Genomic DNA, 19,663 nt, shown 5'->3' with positions numbered 1-19,663 from the left:
CAGCTGGATACAGATTACAACTCATGATATGAGTCCAGGACCAATACTACTTCTAACACCCTCCCCTAATCACAACTTGGCCAAGTTGAGATTATACTTAAATTTCTCAAAACTACGAACATGGAGAGGTTTTGTGAATCCATCGGCGACTTGATCCCTAGTTGGAACAAAGCGAATGTCCAGCTGCTTCTTGAGCACTCTTTCTCGCACAAAGTGAAAATCTATCTCAATGTGTTTGGCACGTGCATGAAACACCGGATTTGCTGATAAATAAGTTGCTCCAAGATTATCACACCATAGGCACGGTGGCTGAGTCAATTTGACTCCAAGCTCTGCAAGTAATGACTGTATCCAAATTACCTCTGCTGTAGCATTTGCTACAGACTTATAAACAAAGCGAATGTCCAGCTGCTTCTTGAGCACTCTTTCTCGCACAAAGTGAAAATCTATCTCAATGTGTTTGGCACGTGCATGGAACACCGGATTTGCTGATAAACAAGTTGCTCCATGATTATCACACCATAGGCACGGTGGCTGAGTCAATTTGACTCCAAACTCTGCAAGTAATGAATGTATCCAAATTACCTCTGCTGTAGCATTTGCTACAGACTTATACTCCGCCTCAGTACTTGATCGAGACATCATGGCTTGTTTCTTGGCACTCCAAGAGATAAGATTTGGTCCAAGAAAAATAGCAAATCCTCCAGTTGACCTGCGGTTATCTTCACAACCTGCCCAATCAGCATCTGAAAATGCATTGACAAGAGTGGAGCGTGACCTCGTAAACGTCAGTCCAACATCAACTGTATGTTGCAAATACCTCAACACTCTCTTTACTGCAGTCCAATGCAGAGTAGTGGGTGCATGCAAATACTGACATATTTTGTTTACTGCATAGGCAATATCAGGTCTGGTAAGAGTAAGATACTGTAGTGCACCTACTATACTCCTGTATTTTGTGCTATCTTCAGGTCCTAAGAGCTCTCCTTCATAAGCTGAAATCTTTTCTGAAGAAGATAATGGTGTTGGTGCTCCTTTGCAATCCTTCATACCAACTCGAGCAATCACATCCCGTGCATATTTGGTCTGATTTAACACAAGTCCATCATCTTTCTTCTGGACTTCAATACCCAGAAAATAATGAAGATCACCAAGATCCTTAAGAGCAAATTCCTTACTCAAATCCTTCAATAGTGCATCTGTTGCAGCTTTAGAGGAGCTAGCAACTATAATATCATCCACATATATGAGCATGAAGATGGTAACATGAGACTTGCGATAGATGAACAAAGAGGTGTCGGACTTGGAGGCAACACAACCAAGACGAACTAGCTGAGCGCTTAAGAGAGCATACCATGCACGAGGTGCTTGTTTCAGTCCATATAACGCCTTGTCAAGTTTGCACACATACTGCGGCCTTCTCTTATCTTCAAAACCTGGTGGTTGTCTTAAGTAGACCTCTTCTTCCAGAACACCATGAGAAATGCGTTCTTTACATCTAGCTGTCGCAAACTCCATCCCCTGGATACTGCAAGTGCTAGAACAAGACGAACTGTGGCAATTTTGACAACAAGACTGAAGGTGTCCTCATAGTCTAATCCATACCTTTGCTTGAAACCTTTGGCCACCAACCTGGCCTTGTATCTGTCAATGGTTCCATCAGACTTACGCTTGATCTTGTAGATCCATCTACAATCAATGACATTAGTGCCATGTCTATACGGCACAAGCTTACAAGTTTTGTTTTTCATGAGGGCATCATATTCTTCAGACATAGCACCTTTCCACTTTGTATCTGCAAGACTTGTTTGTAGATAAGTGGGCTCATCTTGAGAGGCAGAAAGACACCAACGCACAAACCCATCGGTGTATTGTTTGGGCTTCTTAATTCCTCTAGAGGCTCGTGTAACAGGTCGTGGCACAGAGGAAGCTGCAGTGTGGCTGGGAGCAGAAGATCCTGGTCCCCTGGTGATCACAGGCGAGTCATGCGTTGACGAATCTGGAACAGCAGCAGGCGATGCAGAGGATCCTGGGGTCGCTTGTGTGGTCGACTGCGCGGCGGAGGAGGCACCCGCAGAGGAGCATTGTGCAGAGGATTCGGGCGACCATGCCGCGGGGGACCGCGCCGCGGGAGACAAGCCACCACGGGCTGCGGCGCCAGGAGATGGTCCTCGGGATCCCTGTGCGTCAGTTCTGGAAGAGGCGCAATCCAAGGAGGATCCAGGCGCAGATCCCGGCGACGATGCTGTCGGAGAATCAACCTCGTCAGACGTGTTGCTGTCAGTTTGTGCTGATATTTCATGTGACTGTTGTGAGCTCGTTTCAACGCCGTTTTGCCTGGAATTTTGACCGGTGTGTACAGGAGCATGATGTGAGTCCTGCAAGACATGAACTGGAGGTCTAGGAGCAGTGTTAGAAGCATCAGTATTTCCCAAATCAGTAGATTCAATATAATCGAAATCATGTTCAGAATTTCGAAGGGACGGGTCTAGTAGAAGAATTTCTTGTCGAAGTAAGGCACCAGCATTAGGACGCAGATGTTGGAAAAAAACACAGCCTCGTCAAAGACAATATCACGGGAAATATAGACTCGACCAGTGGAAACTTCGAGACACTTGACACCTTTATGGCGAGGACTATACCCTAAGAATACACACTGCTTGGAGCGGAAAGCAAGTTTGCATTTGTTGTAAGGGCGGAGATTCGGCCAACAGGCACAACCAAACACTCTAAGAGAGGTGTAATCAGGTTGAGTTCCTAAGAGACGATGAACAGGTGTATCATGACTGATGACTCGACTAGGAAGCATGTTAATGAGATATGTGGCAGTGAGAAACACTTCATCCCGAAATTTCAAGGGCATATGAGCATGAGCGAGTAAGGCAAGTCCTACTTCAACAATATGGCAATGTTTTCGTTCTGCTGAACCGTTTTGTTGGTGAGCATGTGGACATGAAACATGATGAGCAATGTCTTGGGTTTGGAAAAAGGAGTTTAATTTGACATACTCTCCTCCCCAATCGGATTGAATGGTAAGGATCTTTCGATCAAGCTTGCGTTCAACAAGTTTTTGGAAATTAACAAAGGCTGAGAACACATCAGATTTCTTTTTAAGCAAATATATCCATGTAAACGTTCTATAATCATCAATAAAGCTTACATAGCATTCATGTCGGCCAACAGAGGGAGATGCAGGACCCCAAACATCAGAAAATACTAACTGCAGGGGTGATGTGGAAACACTAGTGGAAGAGGGGTATGGAAGCTGATGACTCTTAGCCTGTTGACTTGAATCACACACTGACTCGATGCTCATATCTCTAACAAAAGGAAGTTTATTTTTGCTAAGTATTTGACTAAGAATAGCTAAAAACGGATGACCAAGGCGACTATGCCACTTCGCTTGTGAGGGCTTGGCGGCGAGGAAAGCATGCTTCGACTGGTGTGTAGAGGACATCATGGAGGAAATAAAGGGGTAGACACCACCAACACATCGTCCCCTATGGAGTATTTTCTGCGTGATCTGATCCTTAATAAGAAAATAGAACGGGTGAAATTCAATAAAGACTCGATTATCTAAGGTGAAGCGATGAACAGAGAGCAAATTTTTGGATGCATGTGGAACATAAAGTATATTTCGAAGATGGAAATTCTGACCAAGACTACGAATTATTGAATTATCAACATGAGAAATACTCATACCTTGTCCACTAGCTGTGTTGACCCTGTCATTGGTATCAACTCCGTATGCAGCATTCACCTCTTTGTCGCCAGAGGAGTCATCATCATCATCAGTGAATCGCCACCAGCAATCCTTGGCAGCATGGCCCTCCTTATTACAGATTTGACATGTCGTGTCAACCCAGGGTGTGGTGCGACGATGTCCGCGACCACGGCTGCGTCCTCCTCCGGGGTTTTGAGCACGGCCACCTCCACGTCCTTGGCGAGGACGGTCATCACGGCGGTCGTCTCGCCGTTCATTACGCCGGTCGTCGCGGCGCTCATCTCTCCTGTCATCACGCCGGCCACCGCGAGAACCATCATGGGAGCGGGGACCGTATTGACGCGACGCAGCATTGGCGGAGGTTTCAAACGTGTCATAGGGCTGGTTGTCAAGCATAGCATTGCGCTCATCGTAGGCGAGCAGATGGGAGAACAGTTCGCTGAGCGTCAATTTGCTGCGGATCAAACCGATTGCAGCCACCAGAGAGTTGTAGCCAGAGCCAAGGCCGGCCAGGATGTAAGACACCATCTCATCATCAGGAACAGGGCGACCAGCAGTAGCCAAGTCATTGGCAATGGACTGCATCTTCGCAAGGAACGCCGGTGTAGTCATACTGAGCTTCTTGGTATTGGCAAGGGCAACCCGAAGATTCGTGATCTTGGATTGATGTTGGGCGGCGAACATCTCCTCCACTGCGCGCCAGATGCCAGCGGAGTGCCTGATCCGACGATGGGCAGGAAGCCGTCGGGCACCAAGTCATCCCAGAAGGGGTCCGTGGGATGCGCCGCCACAATCCTGGTGCAGGCAGCGGCGATGTGCGTGGGGTACCCCGCGGCTCCTCGAAGAAGATGATGGGCCGAGGCAAGCCCCGCGCGCCGCCTTCCCCGGAGGCGACCTTCCGGTGAGAGGAGCAGCCACTAGTGGAAAACGGGTCTTTAGCACCGGTTGGTAAGGGCCATATACACCGGTGCTAAGTATCCGGTGCTAAACCCCCCTCCCCCCTTAGCACCGGTTCAGTTACGAACCGGTGCTAAAGAGGCACCACGTGGCGGCTGCCGAGCGCCCGAGCGAGAGGAGGTGCTAAAGGGTCTACCGCAGCAGGAAAACGCCACAAAACGCTGCCGCAGTAGAACCCCGCTACCGTAAATTTTTCGAATTATTTTCCACTCCCTCTTTTTTTTCCTTTTTTTAGAATTTCTAATATATTAGTTATTTCACAAGTTTAGTCTCTAACTACACTTATCTCTAGTCAAATTACTTACTCGTGCTCAAACTTCCCGCTCGGTCATCCATCCTCTCACTACTCTTGATAAGGGGTGGCCCGATCTTCTCAGTAAGCAACGGTGGTGATGATGATCACGGGGTGATGGCAGCGGAGAAACACGACGATGTAGTGGAAGATAACTTGTATGACGCAACGAGATCTCTCGATTGGTCCCTGTCACCAATGCAACAGCTCTCAACCCTGCAAGATATTTGCAACTCTACACACTTGCGCACGTAGCCGCCGACCACGAAGCGGTAAGTTGCAACCGTCTAATTCCCAATGGAACAGCAGATCACACAAGACTTTTTCAGGATCTACACAATATCAAGCAATATGGTGTAGGGATTCAATAGTTTTGCTAGAGCAAACAACTAAGAACTAGGGTTTATCTTAAACGTGGTCTAAAGCAGCTAGGGGGGCGTCCTGGGCACTTATATAGGCGTCCGGGACGAGTTCTGGTAAAAAAGATACAAAAATAACCGACCCAGAATAGATCTGGTCGAGACAGACTCGGACGAATCCGGTCTGGAATTCCGGTCAACCGGACCGGGGGACCGGAGTCGGCAGGTCAGCGTCCGGTCAACCGGGCGGCAACCGGAAAGTTGCGAGGTTTTCCGGTTTTGATCCGGTACGATGCATCGCATCCGGTTGGCGCCCGGTCAACCGGGCCAGGGACCGGGCTGGCCGGTCTGGAGGCCGGTCTAACCGGGTGCTGGACCGGCCTGGACGTCTTTTTCTCCTCTCGCGCATGCCTCCCGCTCCTCCCTCGCGCGTCCATGAGATATATTCATGTCCAGCTCCATGTCCAGCTTCACGTCCATCTTGACGTCCGTCTTCATGTCCAGGTGCTCCTCTCCTCCTCGTGCGATGCTCGTCTCCTCTTGATACCTAATGATACATAAGTAATAGGACTTAGGCAGTTTAAAGTTCTCATCAATCAAAGTACCGTTTAGAAACAAGTTCACCTGTTGTTTAAGTAGCTTCGCACGAGCCCTTGTAATTGGTCCAATCCGAACTTCATTGGACTTGAGCTTCACAGCAGGTTCCTCTTCATTTATCAGTGATGGAGGTAATGGTGTAATAGGGATGTCCGCATCATCTCCCCCCCCCCCCCCCCTTCAAAAGGCGTCGACCCCGACGCTCCAAGGTCTTCTCCGTCATATGGTGTCAAATCAGCAACATTGAAAGAATTACTGACACCAAACTCATCAACTGGAAGATCTATCGAGTATGCATTATCATTGATCTTGGCAAGCACTTTGTAAGGACCAGCACCACGAGGCTTCAACTTAGACTTCCGCAGCTTCGGGAACCTATCCTTGCGAAAATGTACCCAGACCATATCACCAGGCTTGAACAACATCTCTTTGCGCTTCTTATTCATCCTTGCAGCATTGCTCTTGCCTTTCTTCTCTATCAACTCTTTAGTCTTCACATGGATTTTTCGCACAAAATCTGCCCTCTTGGATACCTCCATATTAACTCTCTCATGTATGGGCAAAGGCAACAAGTCAAGTGGAGTAATGAGTTTAAAACCATACACCACCTCAAAAGGACATAGCTCCGTGGTAGAATGTACCACCCTGTTGTAAGCAAACTCTACATGCGGCAAACACTCTTCCCACTCCTTCAGGTTCTTCTTGATCATGTATCTCAACAGTTGTGACAAGGTTCGATTCACCACCTCAGTTTGACCATCAGTTTGGGGATGACAAGTAGTACTGAACAGTAGCTTTGTCCCAAGCTTTCCCCAAAGTGTCTTCCAGAAGTAGCTCATGAACTTCACATCACGATCAGAAACAATAGTCTTTGGGACTCCATGTAGTCGAACAATCTCCCTGAAAAAAAGGTTAGCAATATGCGACGCATCGTCGCTTTTGTGGCAGGCAATAAAGTGTGACATTTTAGAAAATCTGTCCACTACCACAAATATAGAATCATGGCCTCTTTTAGTACGCGGCAAACCCAACACAAAATCCATACTAATATCTTCCCAAGGTGTAGTAGGTGTCGGTAATGGAGTATACAAACCGTGAGGCTTCAGCTTGGACTTGGACTTGTTGCAAGTAATGCATCTCTTCACATACCTGTCCACATCCCGCCTCATCTTTGGCCAATAAAAGTGATCAGCGAGCATGAATAGCGTCTTCTCACGCCCAAAGTGACCCATCGAACCTCCAGCATGTGATTCCTGCAATAAGAGCAAACGCACAGACGGTTCTGGAACACATAGTTTGTTAGCTCGAAACAAGAACCCATCATGTATGTGATATTTGTCCCATGCTTTACCAAGAGCACATAAGAGATATGGTTCAGCAAAATCATGATCCGTAGCATACAAATCACATAGCACTTCTAATCCAGGAATTTTAACATCAAGTTGAGTTAATAGCATATTCTTCCTAGATAGAGCATCAGCAACAATATTATCTTTTCCCTTCTTATGCTTAATAATGTACGGAAAAGACTCAATGAACTCAACCCACTTAGCAAGACGCCTATGCAAAGTAGATTGGGCTTTCAGATATTTCAAAGCTTCATGATCAGAATGTATGATAAATTCTTTTGGCCACAAATATTGTTGCCAAACCTCAAGAACTCTAATTAAAGCATACAATTCTTTATCATATATTGGATAGTTCAACTTAGCACCAGAAAGTTTCTCAGAAAATATGCAATTGGGCGACCCTCTTGCATCAACACACCACCAATTCCAATACCACTAGCATCACATTCAATCTCAAATTGCTTATTGAAATCAGGAAGTGCAAGCAACGGTGCAGAAGTTAACAATCGTTTCAGTTCATCAAAAGCATGATCTTGGGCAACGCCCCACTCAAATGCAACACCCTTTTTAGTCAATTCATTCAAAGGTGCAGCAATAGTAGAAAAATTGGGCATGAAACGGCGATAAAACCCAGCTAGACCATGAAAACTTCTAACTTGACTCACATTCATGCGAGTAGGCCAATTTTGAATAGCTTCAATTTTAGACACATCTACTTCTACTCCATGTTTAGAGACAACATAACCCAGAAATATGACCTTATCTTTGCAAAATGTGCACTTCTCAAGATTACCATAGAGTTTACTATCACGCAACACTTGCAAAACATGTTGAATATGTATAATATGATCAGATTCATTGCGGCTGTAAATTAATATGTCATCAAAATACACAACCACAAACTTGCCAATAAATTCTCGCAGAACATGGTTCATCAGTCTCATGAAAGTACTAGGTGCATTAGTCAAACCAAAAGGCATTACTAACCACTCATATAAACCAAATTTTGTTTTAAAGGTGGTTTTCCACTCATCCCCTTCTTTCATCCTAATTTGATGATAACCACTACGCAAATCAATTTTAGAGAACACAGCAGCACCACTCAATTCATCTAGCATATCCTCTAAACGGGGAATAGGGTGACGATATCGAATAGTAATATTATTTATAGCTCTACAATCTACGCACATACGCCATGTACCATCTTTCTTAGGAACAAGAATAACAGGAACAGCACAAGGACTAAGGCTTATGCGGATATAACCTTTGTCGAGTAGCGCTTGTACTTGCTTCTGTATCTCCTTCGTCTCTTCGGGGTTCGTTCTATATGGTGCCCGATTGGGTAGCGAAGCTCCGGGAATCAAGTCGATTTGATGCTCAATACCTCGCAATGGTGGAAGTCCTGCGGGTACTTCATCCGGAAACACGTCGCCAAATTCCTGCAAAACATTAGAAACACCAAGAGGAAGAGGGGTCATGTCGTTAGAAACCAAAACCGTACCCCTGTACAAGAGCACAAGAGGCATGGCTGTAGGATCCTCACTAAACTCTCTCATGTCTTCTTTGGTGGCTAATGAGACTAAGGAATTCACTCTCTCACTTTTCGTTATATCACTCACAACATTACAATTCTCTCGCCTATCTAAAGAAGCATCCTCCAAGTTGACTTCAACTTTCTGACGAGACTCATTGACAATTTGCTGTGGTGTCATAGGCTGTAAATTGATTTTCTTGCCCTTGAACTCCAAGTGATATGTATTGGCACGGCCATTATGTTGCACAGAACGGTCATAGAGCCAAGGCCGACCCAATAGTAGGTGACACACCGTCATAGGAACGACATCAAAATCAATGCAATCCTTATACGGTCCAATAGCAAACTCAACACGCACCATGTGGTTTACCTTCATCTCACCATTATCGCTCAACCACTGAATATAGTATGGATGCGGGTGCGGTAGATACTTCAACTTCAGCTTGGTACAAAACTCCTTGCTTGCTAAATTGCGACAACTCCCGCCATCAATAATAACCATGCAAGCCTTGTCAGGACCAACTAAAGCCTTTGTTTGGAACAAATTACAGCGCTGGGTAGATGCACTAGGCAACACAATAAGAGCGTGCTGTGACACAACAATGGTGCGAGCATCAGACGGATATGCATCTTCACCATCAGTGTCATAATCATCATCTTCTGGAGCATTAGGATCAACATCATATCCAGTCTCGTACTCATTGTCCTCATTGATAACCTGACTTTGCGGTTAGGACAATCTCTCTTGAAGTGACCTTTGCCAGCACATGTATGACAAAGCATATCACGGTTACGGGCAGTAGACACATTAGAACCACTCATACTTGCAGCAGATTCGGACTTCTTTGTGTTAGACACATTAGAGACCGACTTACTAGGCGGAGGGGCGGAGCGCGTCGAAGGCGCCGGCGCCATAGATGGGGCCGCGCGGGGTGTGAAACGCCCAGCTCCTGTAGCTCGACCTTTGATCTTTGCTTCGTCAGCCAACTGCGATTCAGCCTCTCTTGCATGATGTAACAATTGATTCATATTGGTGTAGCTGTAGTGACGAACAATGCCTTTGATATCATACTTCAAACCATTGAGGAAACGCTGCATTTTCATCTCGAGAGACTCACGGACACGGCCACGCTGCATTAGCATCTCCATCTCCATGTAGTATTCATCCACAGTCTTCACACCTTGTCTCAATAGAGTCAGCTTATCATATATATTCCGTAAGTAATTTGTAGGCACAAAACAAGAACTCATCGCCTCCTTCATGGCACGCCATGTGCGTATAGGCTGCTCACGATCCTCTTCGCGGTTACGAACAAAAGCATCCCACCAACGCAAAGCATAGCCATCAAATTCGGAAGAAGCAAGCTTGATCTTCCGATTGTCAGTATAATGTGGATGTAAGCTCCACAACTTCTCAATCTTGAGCTCCCAAGTGAGGTATTCTTCAACATCAGCTCCTTCTTCAAACTTGGGTATAGAAAACTTGGGCTTACCCAAGCCATCTTCCTCATCTTGTCCACGACCATTGCGGCCAAGTGGAACCCAACCGCGAGCACGATTACCACGTGGCGCATCACGAGCATTGTGTGCGTCATCTTGAAGCTCAGGATCATCGTCATCGTCTTGTTGTTGTTGCACGGTCAAATTCTCAACATCAAAGCGCAAATCAGCAAGATTGCGTTGTACATCCGTCATTTGATCTTGCATGGTAGTGACGGTCACATGAGTAGCATCCAACTTTTGGGAGATCTCGTCAATCTTCCCATTAAGCACCTCGTCCTGAGCGCGGAATTCACGTCGCATCTCATTACGAAGAGCCTCATACTCCCTCCATGTGATGATATCTGCAGCACTCTTGTTTTCCTGGTTAACAATTTTATGATCACTAGCAGACATCGTTAGTAGATTAGTGCACGAAATCAAAAATATATGGTGGTACTCTCACAACTCACTCAAAACTGATAAGAAAAGGAGATCTTACCGTTCCAAAGTAAATTAGTGTTGCTTACCACTTGTAGTAACAACTAGTGCACGGATGTAGCGAAGCGAATATCAAGGTATAAGAACAAGTCACACGACAAAGCAGGGTATATGTGGGGCTGTAGGTAGGCTACCTATTTGCACCAATAACAAGCTCTAGCGCTGACCGTAGACAACCAATGATACTCACACAAGGCGATATAATGGGGCAATGCAACTATATGTTGGAAAGGTTGCAATGCACAAGAGAGACGCTAGCAAAGCTCAACGAGACAGGCACAAGATTGCTCAACTACGGGTGCAGTAAAGTAAACTTAGGCCTTCACTTGAATCAACTAGCACTTCACTTTTTTTTTTTTTTTTGGATTTTTCTAATTGTATAACACACACAGCGATGTAGCTCTTTTTTCTTCTTTCAATTTTCTCTTTTTTTTGATTTTCTGACACAACTCCTGGATAACACGGCCAACAGCAATATGCAAAGCACCGAAAACCTAACGAGCAGCCTGTCGAGCGGTAAAACTAGTATCTTCTGGGGGAAGTTCCTAGTCACTTTATATCGAAAGGCTGTGTCTATGGTTGGGAACAAGCATACGCTGCGTGGACTCGGAGTAACAAAAACTGACACTAGACGACAAAGTAACACAAGATGATAGAGTAAACTCAAACCCTAAAATACTAGATGGAAAGAAAAGAAACGCAAAAACAACTACGAAAAAAAACTAAAACTTGAAATTAGTGCAATCTAAGGCTATGGCAAACCCTAACCCTAACTTTTTATGGCTTTTTCTGGATAGGAAAACACTCACAACTCAATTATGGGGGTGGATTGTGGATGGCTTACCGAGGAAAACTGGAAATCTGATACCAAGATGATAAGGGGTGGCCCGATCTTCTCAGTAAGCAACGGTGGTGATGATGATCACGGGGTGATGGCAGCGGAGAAACACGACGATGTAGTGGAAGATAACTTGTATGACGCAACGAGATCTCTCGATTGGTCCCTGTCGCCAATGCAACAGCTCTCAACCCTGCAAGATATTCGCAACTCCACACACTTGCGCACGTAGCCGCCGACCACGAAGCGGTAAGTTGCAACCGTCTAATTCCCAATGGAACAGCAGATCACACAAGACTTTTTCAGGATCTACACAATATCAAGCAATATGGTGTAGGGATTCAATAGTTTTGCTAGAGCAAACAACTAAGAACTAGGGTTTATCTTAAACGTGGTCTAAAGCAGCTAGGGGGGCGTCCTGGGCACTTATATAGGTGTCCGGGACGAGTTCTGGTCGAAAAGATACAAAAATAACCGACCCAGAATAGATCTGGTCGAGACAGACTCGGACGAATCCGGTCTGGAATTCCGGTCAACCGGACCAGGGACCGGGTCGGCCGGTCTGGCGTCCGGTCAATCGGGCGGCAACTGGAATGTTGCGAGGTTTTCCGGTTTTGATCCGGTACGATGCATCGCATCCGGTTGGCGCCCGGTCAACCGGGCCAGGGACCGGGCTGGCCGGTCTGGAGGCCGGTCTAACCGGGTGCTGGACCGGTCTGGACGTCTTCTTCTCCTCTCGCGCATGCCTCCCGCTCCTCCCTCGCGCGTCCATGAGATATATTCATGTCCAACTCCATGTCCAGCTTCACGTCCATCTTGACGTCCGTCTTCATGTCCAGGTGCTCCTCTCCTCCTCGTGCGATGCTCGTCTCCTCTTGATACCTGATGATACATAAGTAATAGGACTTAGGCAGTATAAAGTTCTCATCAATCAAAGTACCGTTTAGAAACAAGTTCACCTGTTGTTTAAGTAGCTTCGCACGAGCCCTTGTAATTGGTCCAATCCGAACTTCATTGGACTTGAGCTTCACAGCAGGTTCCTCTTCATTTATCAGTGACGGAGGTAATGGTGTAATAGGGATGTCCTCATCAACTCTAGCACTAGCACACTTAACTTCCAACTTCCTTCCCATCCCACATCCAAGTGCTTCGCGCGCATGTATGTGATACTAGTATCATATCAATCCTATTAACATGTTGGTCGATGTCATATTTATTTATTGTTTGAATTTCAAATAATTATTTTAATAGACAAAAGTATTGATGTAATAATAATCTTAAATAAATAAATAAACATTAACTTTATAATTTGTAATTTTTAATTATTTTCAATTTTTAATTTTTTAAATCTTTTTTTCCCAAACCTAAAACCTGAAAATTTGAAAATATTATAATTTGCTAAAACTAATAGTAATATTTATGCAGGATGCAGTTATTAATTTTAATGTTTAAAAAATAAAAAATATAAATAATCCTAAATTTCTAGCAAAAAACTAAAATCTTCCTGCTTTCATATTTTAATTTGGAATTTTTAGAATCTAAAAATTGGCTAACCGGGTAAGCCCAGGTGAATTCGGATGTAACTTTTTCCCACGATCATTTTGATATATTATACGCTTTTTCCGACGTCGTAGGCAAAAGTTAATGCCATTTTACCTTTTTTCTAAACTTTTTATGCAAAAAAATTCTAAATTCAAATTTGTTAATTTTCCCTAACAGTAGGTTGCGTAACATACAGGAATATCAAAAGATATTATTTTTTGAATTTTCTATAATTTTCTTTTCTATTTTACAGATTTAAAAAAGGCGATCCACAGGGGGAGGGGGTGGATGTGCGTGGGGAGCAGAAAAACCTTTAGCACCGGTTCGTGTTACGAACCGTGCTAAAGGGTTTGCGGCTGACGCCAACCCTTTATCATATGTTCGTGGCACGAACCGGTGCTAAAGATCCCGCACGAACCGGTGCTAATGTCGCGGCTGGTCCCCTGGACGTCCAGACCGCACGAACCGCTAATGACCCCATTAGCACCGGTTCGTGCCAAATCTGGTGCTAATGCTCTTTGGAGCAAAAAAAACCAAAGCCCTCTTTTCTCCTAGTGAGTGGGAGTAGGGTGGCGCTGAAGGCAGGTTCATCTCACGGATGTTGTATCCCCACAGGTAGTCATCGAAGATGAGGTAGAGGCGTTGCTGCTCCTGACGATATGCCATAGGGGCCCGCCAGGCTCACCGCCGCTTTGGCCACGGTGTCGCCATCCTTGTTCCTTCTTGCTCGGCCGCCGCCGCTTTGGCCATGGCGAAGACTCTGGATCTGATGCTTAGATTTGAATCCGAAGAATCGATTGCGAAAACAGAAATAAATCAGGCTTGACCTGACAAATAAGTATGTATCCAAATCGGAATCGAGGCCAAATTGACAAAGGGCGACAGAGAAGAAGAAGAAGAAGAAGAGATCGTAGGTACACACCTACGAGTCAGTCCAAGATGGTGCGACGGCGACTCACCAGATCACCAGAGTGTTCGGCGAGGGCGAGGGCGGCGGCAGCGACGCGGTAGGGGTTGATTGGAGAAGGTATGGCGATTGACGAGGACTTGTCTCCTGCGCCCGCGCGATACAATTAACTAGGACGGTCGAGTCTCTGCTTGTGCACGATCTAGACCGCATGTACTCGATCCAACGGCTGGAAGATACCCAGGGAGTGGACGGTACCTGGCCCGGTGCCAACGCCTGACCCCAATGCCTACAAATTTTACTGCATTATTATTGGATTGCAGGAAGATAAGTTGCAATGCAAGACAATACTTCAACATACGAGAAAGCTCAAAGAAAAATGTAGATTCATACAGAGTAAATTCTACTTTACCTATACTTTTCTGAGCATGCCAACTGCAACTGAATGAATTGCTACATGATCATTGCAACATCTTTATCTCATGTGGTACATCAGCTTCCTCCGAAGCGTTGTATGTGGATCAAGCATCATGAGGCTCTGGTGCTGACTAAATTTTGTCAGGTTTCGGAATGCATTCCATGCTAAGGGTAGATGCAGGGTCATCATCTTTTAAAATGTTACCGTCATCCTTCATCCGTGCTACCACCATCGACGACGAAGCTTCGATTTTTTCAAAATGTTCAATTAGGTTTCCAAAAATGCTGAATTCAGTTTATAAAATTGTTGAAATAGATCTTTAAAAATGTTGACAATGATATTTTTTTCCAAAATGTTGATCTATTTTTTTAAAATGTTGAATCTCTAATTTTTAAATGTTGATCTAATTTTCAAAAATGTTAAATATTTCTTATAATGTTGGGTCACATTCTAAGAATCTAAATTTTTAGTTCAACATTCAATTAAAATAGCCCTTAAGGAACAGAAATGCACTTTTGATCCCAGGTGTAGATGCTCCCTTTATTCAAAAAACAAATTTCAAAATTTCAGAAAATTTGGGAACAAAAATGTGCTCATATATCTCCACATTCTACATGCTCACTTACAGTTTCATAACAAATTGACATTTTTCGTGGCCTGTGCAAAAAAGACAAACAATTGTCTCTCAAAATGCCTTATTTTAGCACCAAATTTTTGTCTTTTTTGCACAAGACACATAACAATTTGGTTTTTCGTGAAACAACTTTGTGAACACGTAAGATGTAGAGATGTATGCTCAACATTTTCTTTTCAAATATTTTGGCATCATTTAATATGTTTAAAATGCATTTTAAATATAGGGAGCATATGCTCCCAGGAGCAAAAACACCATGTCCACCCTTAAGGAAGATGAGTAATTCTTAGAATGTTGAAATGAATTTCTTATTTGGGCCTTATGGGCTTTAAAGTTAACAAGCTTATCACAAGCTACATAGGAACACCATCACCATCTGTTCTTGCCTTTACAAAAAAGTGTCTATTTTTATTTCTTTTCCTGCATCTTGAAAACATGTGTTGGAAAGCTCGGCCCAGCTCCTCACGTGAAACGAAGTCGCATACACATAGCACATTTCTTACACTTTTAGACTCGCTTCGTGTAAAAGGGTTAACCCGAAGGTGCTATGTTTGAAACGACAAGGTTATAAGCTGGCCCTCACCGCCCTAAACCTCCAAGGTGATACTAAACCAACCCAACCACAATTGGGTCACATGGGCCAACAACTTCAACTACTAAGAGGTATTGGGCTCGGGTAGTACATTCACCTCACCTTAAGGGCTGACGCCCTCGGCAGCTCACCACATGCGTAGTAGACTCCCAGAACTACCACTCGGTACATGACCATGCCGCGGGCCTAGCCACGCACAAATGCACATGCAGCGAGGGTTCATGCTCGCTAAAGCAATTTGCTTGCTGAGATTTATTTTCACACCCCTTTTATTTTTCCAGGTGCTTGAGTGGGTGTTTATCTTGAAGTGATGGGATTACCTAGATGTCTTCACATCTTTGCCACTTATATTTGTAATAATAATAATAATGATGATGATGATATATTTGTGTTGTTGTAATGAAGATAGAGTATATCTTTCGGTGACCATTTGTGGTTTCTTAATAATGAGTGTGGTTGACCTTTGTTAATTGTTATCTTGTTAACAATAGAGTTACAAGTAGCAAGAATCGATACTAGCTACTCCCTCCGTCCCAAATTACAATTCGTTTGACTTTTGTCCCTAAGTTTGACCGCTCATCTTACACTACGGGAGTCACGCCGTGCGCCGACGGCCCCGCACCGTCGGCACAGGACAATCCACCATCGGCACCGTCTCTGCCGACGGTCACCGTCGGCGTCTGCTCGTCGGCATAGCTCGCGTCGGGGGCGGCACACTAACCGTCGGCACAAGATGGCACCGTCGGCACACGCGTGTACCGACGGCTGGACGGTGGCCGTCGGTCGTCACCACCGTCGGCGCAACCCATCTCGCCGTGACGCACCGGCCGTTATCTGCCCTGCTGTGCCGACGGTGACCATTTCTTTTTTTTTCCCAGTTTTGGCGCCAAACCGTCCCTGCTGGATCTGGGAAAAAACGAAAAAAACCTGGGCCGGCTGTGCCGACGGTGTCACCGTCGGCACAGACCCTGCCATTTGGCGCAGCTATGGGCCTGTGCCGACGGTGACACCGTCGGCACAGCCGGCCCAGGATTTTTTCAGTTTTTTGCCATTTTGGCTCTATTAGCTTAGAAAATTGCAGAAACTGCACATATTATAAATATGAATGTCCAGTAACATATATAGCACCATAGAGCACAAAGATATCACCGTATAGCACCAAAACTCACACATATAGCATCAAATCTCACAAATAGCACAAATATAGCATACAAGACCATGGTACATACACGGGATCCACTACAAAGATGAAGCGTGTCATCATGTGCTAGTACAATGTAGAAACTATGGTGGTGCACCACCCGAGAGACGATCTAGCTCCAGACGATCTAGCTCCGAGTGGGTGAAGCGAGGCCGCTGTATTTTGACGGTGCTCGGTAAGGTAGAACCACGACGAGAGCCACCGGAAGCAGAACCATGCCGAGGTTCGGCAGAAGCACCAGGAGAACAGCGACCGGGGTGCATCAGCGTACCATCAGGAGCGTCGTTCCCGGATTCTCCCAATCCCTACATGTTGGAGGGAGTTAGCAACTTAGCCATGTCACACCAAGTTAGCAACTTAGCCAAGTTAGCAACTTACCGGGGTCAACTGACGCTGACGCTTGTACATGATATAGAACTCCTCCTTGGACGGGAACACTGGCGTCGGCCCCGGATGAGGTGGCTCTGGGAGTGGTTCCTCTCGCACTCCAGTCATCATGAACCGAGTGAAACTCTGCAAGAAACGGGAGAGATAGCTCAGATTCAAACATGGGGACTTATGATGTTTTGCAACCATAGAGATTGAAACTTACCGCCATCTGGTTGCTCGTCCACTGGACATAGGCATCTTTCACAAGGTCATGCTCCTTAATCTTCTCGAGATACTCCTCGTAAGCTACTGCATAGGCCTCCTCGAGCTGAGTCTACAATTTCAGAAATAATGTGTCTCATCAACATAGCCATTCAGGAACAAGAGTCAAAACAGAGGATGAAAGTGTGGATGACTTACATCTACCTCTACCCGAGAACGGCATGTAGTCCGCGAGGAGGTAGCGTAGCTGCCGGAGGGGAGGGTAGCCTTGATCTGCGTGAAGTTCTTCTGAGGCTTGAAACCCCCAGCAAGGCAGGCAGGACGTCCATGCGGCTGGCCGGACCCCGCCAAAGATCATCGCCACCTCGTCGACCGGCTCGGTCATAGGGTCCTCCACCTCTGGATGGAGCTTGGCGTACTCCTCGCAGATCTTTCCTTGCTCTCTTTGGCCTTGCCGTAGTACATCTCAGGCGCGGGCCGAGGCTCGTTCGGACGGGGCGTCACCAGCTTCATGTGCGTCCACGCTTCCATCTCACCAAGTTCCCTCCCGAGCTTCTTCCCCTGCATCACAAAACAAATGTTATGCATATCATCGAAAATCAAAAAAATGCAGCTTGTTCCATTTTTATATGTACCAGACGCTCCCGATAGCGATCGGTGCTGCTGCTCCCCGCACTGTGTGTTCCTGATTCCCACGGTTGGCCTTGTTCCGGTCGCTCACGGCCTTGAAATCGGGGTTTTCGCCGACCCAATTCTTGACCAACTCCATGAAGGCGGCCCTCTTATTATTATCAGCCCAATGTGGTACAACCTGCAAAATCAAAACTCATTTGAAGAACAAACAATATAGTTGCAAGTTAGCCGCAGACATAGAATCGCATTGACAATTACTTACCGACATGAAGTCCTCTATCGTCATAGCCGGGCGAGTCCCTGCACAATCTCGGGCTTTGTGTACCTTACGCCCTGCTCGGCATAGAAGTGGCGGATGCACGAGATCCTCTGGTTGTACCACTGCTGCCGTGTCAACTTCCGACACATGTTACGGAGGATCACGTCCGCCCTCTCCTTATGCTCAGTCGCCACCCTATAATTGCGCTGCAATCAAGCATAACAGAAAGTGTGAGAGGCATGAGTTATGACGGTGGGGTTATCAACTACATATGAACGAAACCCAAAGAGTATGCATTACGTACCCAAAACTTCTTGATCACGGCGTCGGCGGCGGAAGTAAAGCCAGGGTAAGGCGCTATCTCAAAGTCTTCCCAAGTGTAGGCTAGCTTGGACTCGCCCCCAAGGACCGGAGTGTACATCCCCGGCCGCATGCTTCCTAATAGCAGCTCCAATCAGACTCCCTGGCACGCGGACATTCTTCCCCGTATATGTGAAATTACTGCACAATTATCAAACATTAGAAAATGCTAAGTGTCATAACGAAAATGAAATCACCTTACTACTTACTCTATCTTTCCTGGGACAAGGAGCCACTTCTCATCCTCCGTAGCAGGTTCCTTACTCTCATCGGGAACCTGCGCTTCCCCACGAATCCGCAACTTCTTCGGAGCCATCTCCGTCGAAGCCTCCTCGTCCCTAGACTCCTCCTCCTCCTCCCTAGTGTCCTCCTCCTCCTCCCTAGTGTCCTCCTCCTCGTCCATAGACTGTGAAGCCACTGAGCCAGAAGCAGAGGGAATGTCAGCTAGAAGGAGCTGTGCATCCCCCCTCGTCCTCCAGCTCGTCCTCCCCCTCGTCCTCCAGCTCGTCCACCCCCTCGTCCACCCCCTCGTCCTCCAGCTCGTCCACCCCCTCGTCCACCCCCTCGTCCTTCCCGTCCTCCGTCTGCGTCTTCGTAACGCCGGGTGGGAACAATGGGTCTTCCACTCCGTCTGGAAGCACCCGGCCCTGGCTTCCGCTGATGCATCTGATCAAGCAAGGAGCTCGATGATGCCTTCCGTCCGCTCATATTGGGCAATTACCTGCATAAGAAAAGAGAAAATAATTAATAAGCATGTTGAAAATGAGTAAACACTAAGCATAATGACAAATATAGGTACTAAGCATAATGAAAAATGTAGGTATTAAGCATAATGACAATGTAGGTACTAAGCATAATGACAAATGTATGTATTAAGCATAATGATAATGTAGGTA

The 19,663-nt window shown here is 45.9% G+C and overlaps 1 protein-coding gene across 1 annotated transcript; it reads right to left on the bottom strand.

Annotated features, from left to right (window-relative positions):
- Window positions 1-17,220: 17,220 nt before the first annotated feature.
- Window positions 17,221-18,434, bottom strand: LOC139835866 (uncharacterized). The gene is made up of 4 exons (XM_071825752.1): window positions 18,411-18,434; window positions 17,714-17,848; window positions 17,517-17,627; window positions 17,221-17,437 (listed from the first exon to the last, which is right to left on the bottom strand). The coding sequence occupies exons 1-4, from the start codon at window positions 18,432-18,434 to the stop codon at window positions 17,291-17,293; spliced, it is 417 nt and encodes a 138-aa protein (XP_071681853.1). The 3' UTR covers window positions 17,221-17,290.
- Between the last annotated feature and the right edge of the window lie 1,229 nt (window positions 18,435-19,663).

The sequence above is a fragment of the Lolium perenne genome, chromosome 2 (assembly GCF_019359855.2).
Source record: "Lolium perenne isolate Kyuss_39 chromosome 2, Kyuss_2.0, whole genome shotgun sequence".
Lineage (NCBI taxonomy): Eukaryota > Viridiplantae > Streptophyta > Magnoliopsida > Poales > Poaceae > Lolium > Lolium perenne.
This window is presented reverse-complemented; position numbering and strand designations above follow the sequence as displayed.

Excerpts from the sequence above, each read along its gene's own strand:
- LOC139835866 (XM_071825752.1), bottom strand. The coding sequence starts at position 18,434 with ATGACGATAGAGGACTTCATGTCG. Across the intron at positions 17,849-18,410 it reads CGATAGAGGACTTCATGTCG|CCGCATGGACGTCCTGCCTG; the intron begins GTAAGTAATTGT and ends GGGTCCGGCCAG. Across the intron at positions 17,438-17,516 it reads GGACGAGCAACCAGATGGCG|AGTTTCACTCGGTTCATGAT; the intron begins GTAAGTTTCAAT and ends CGTTTCTTGCAG.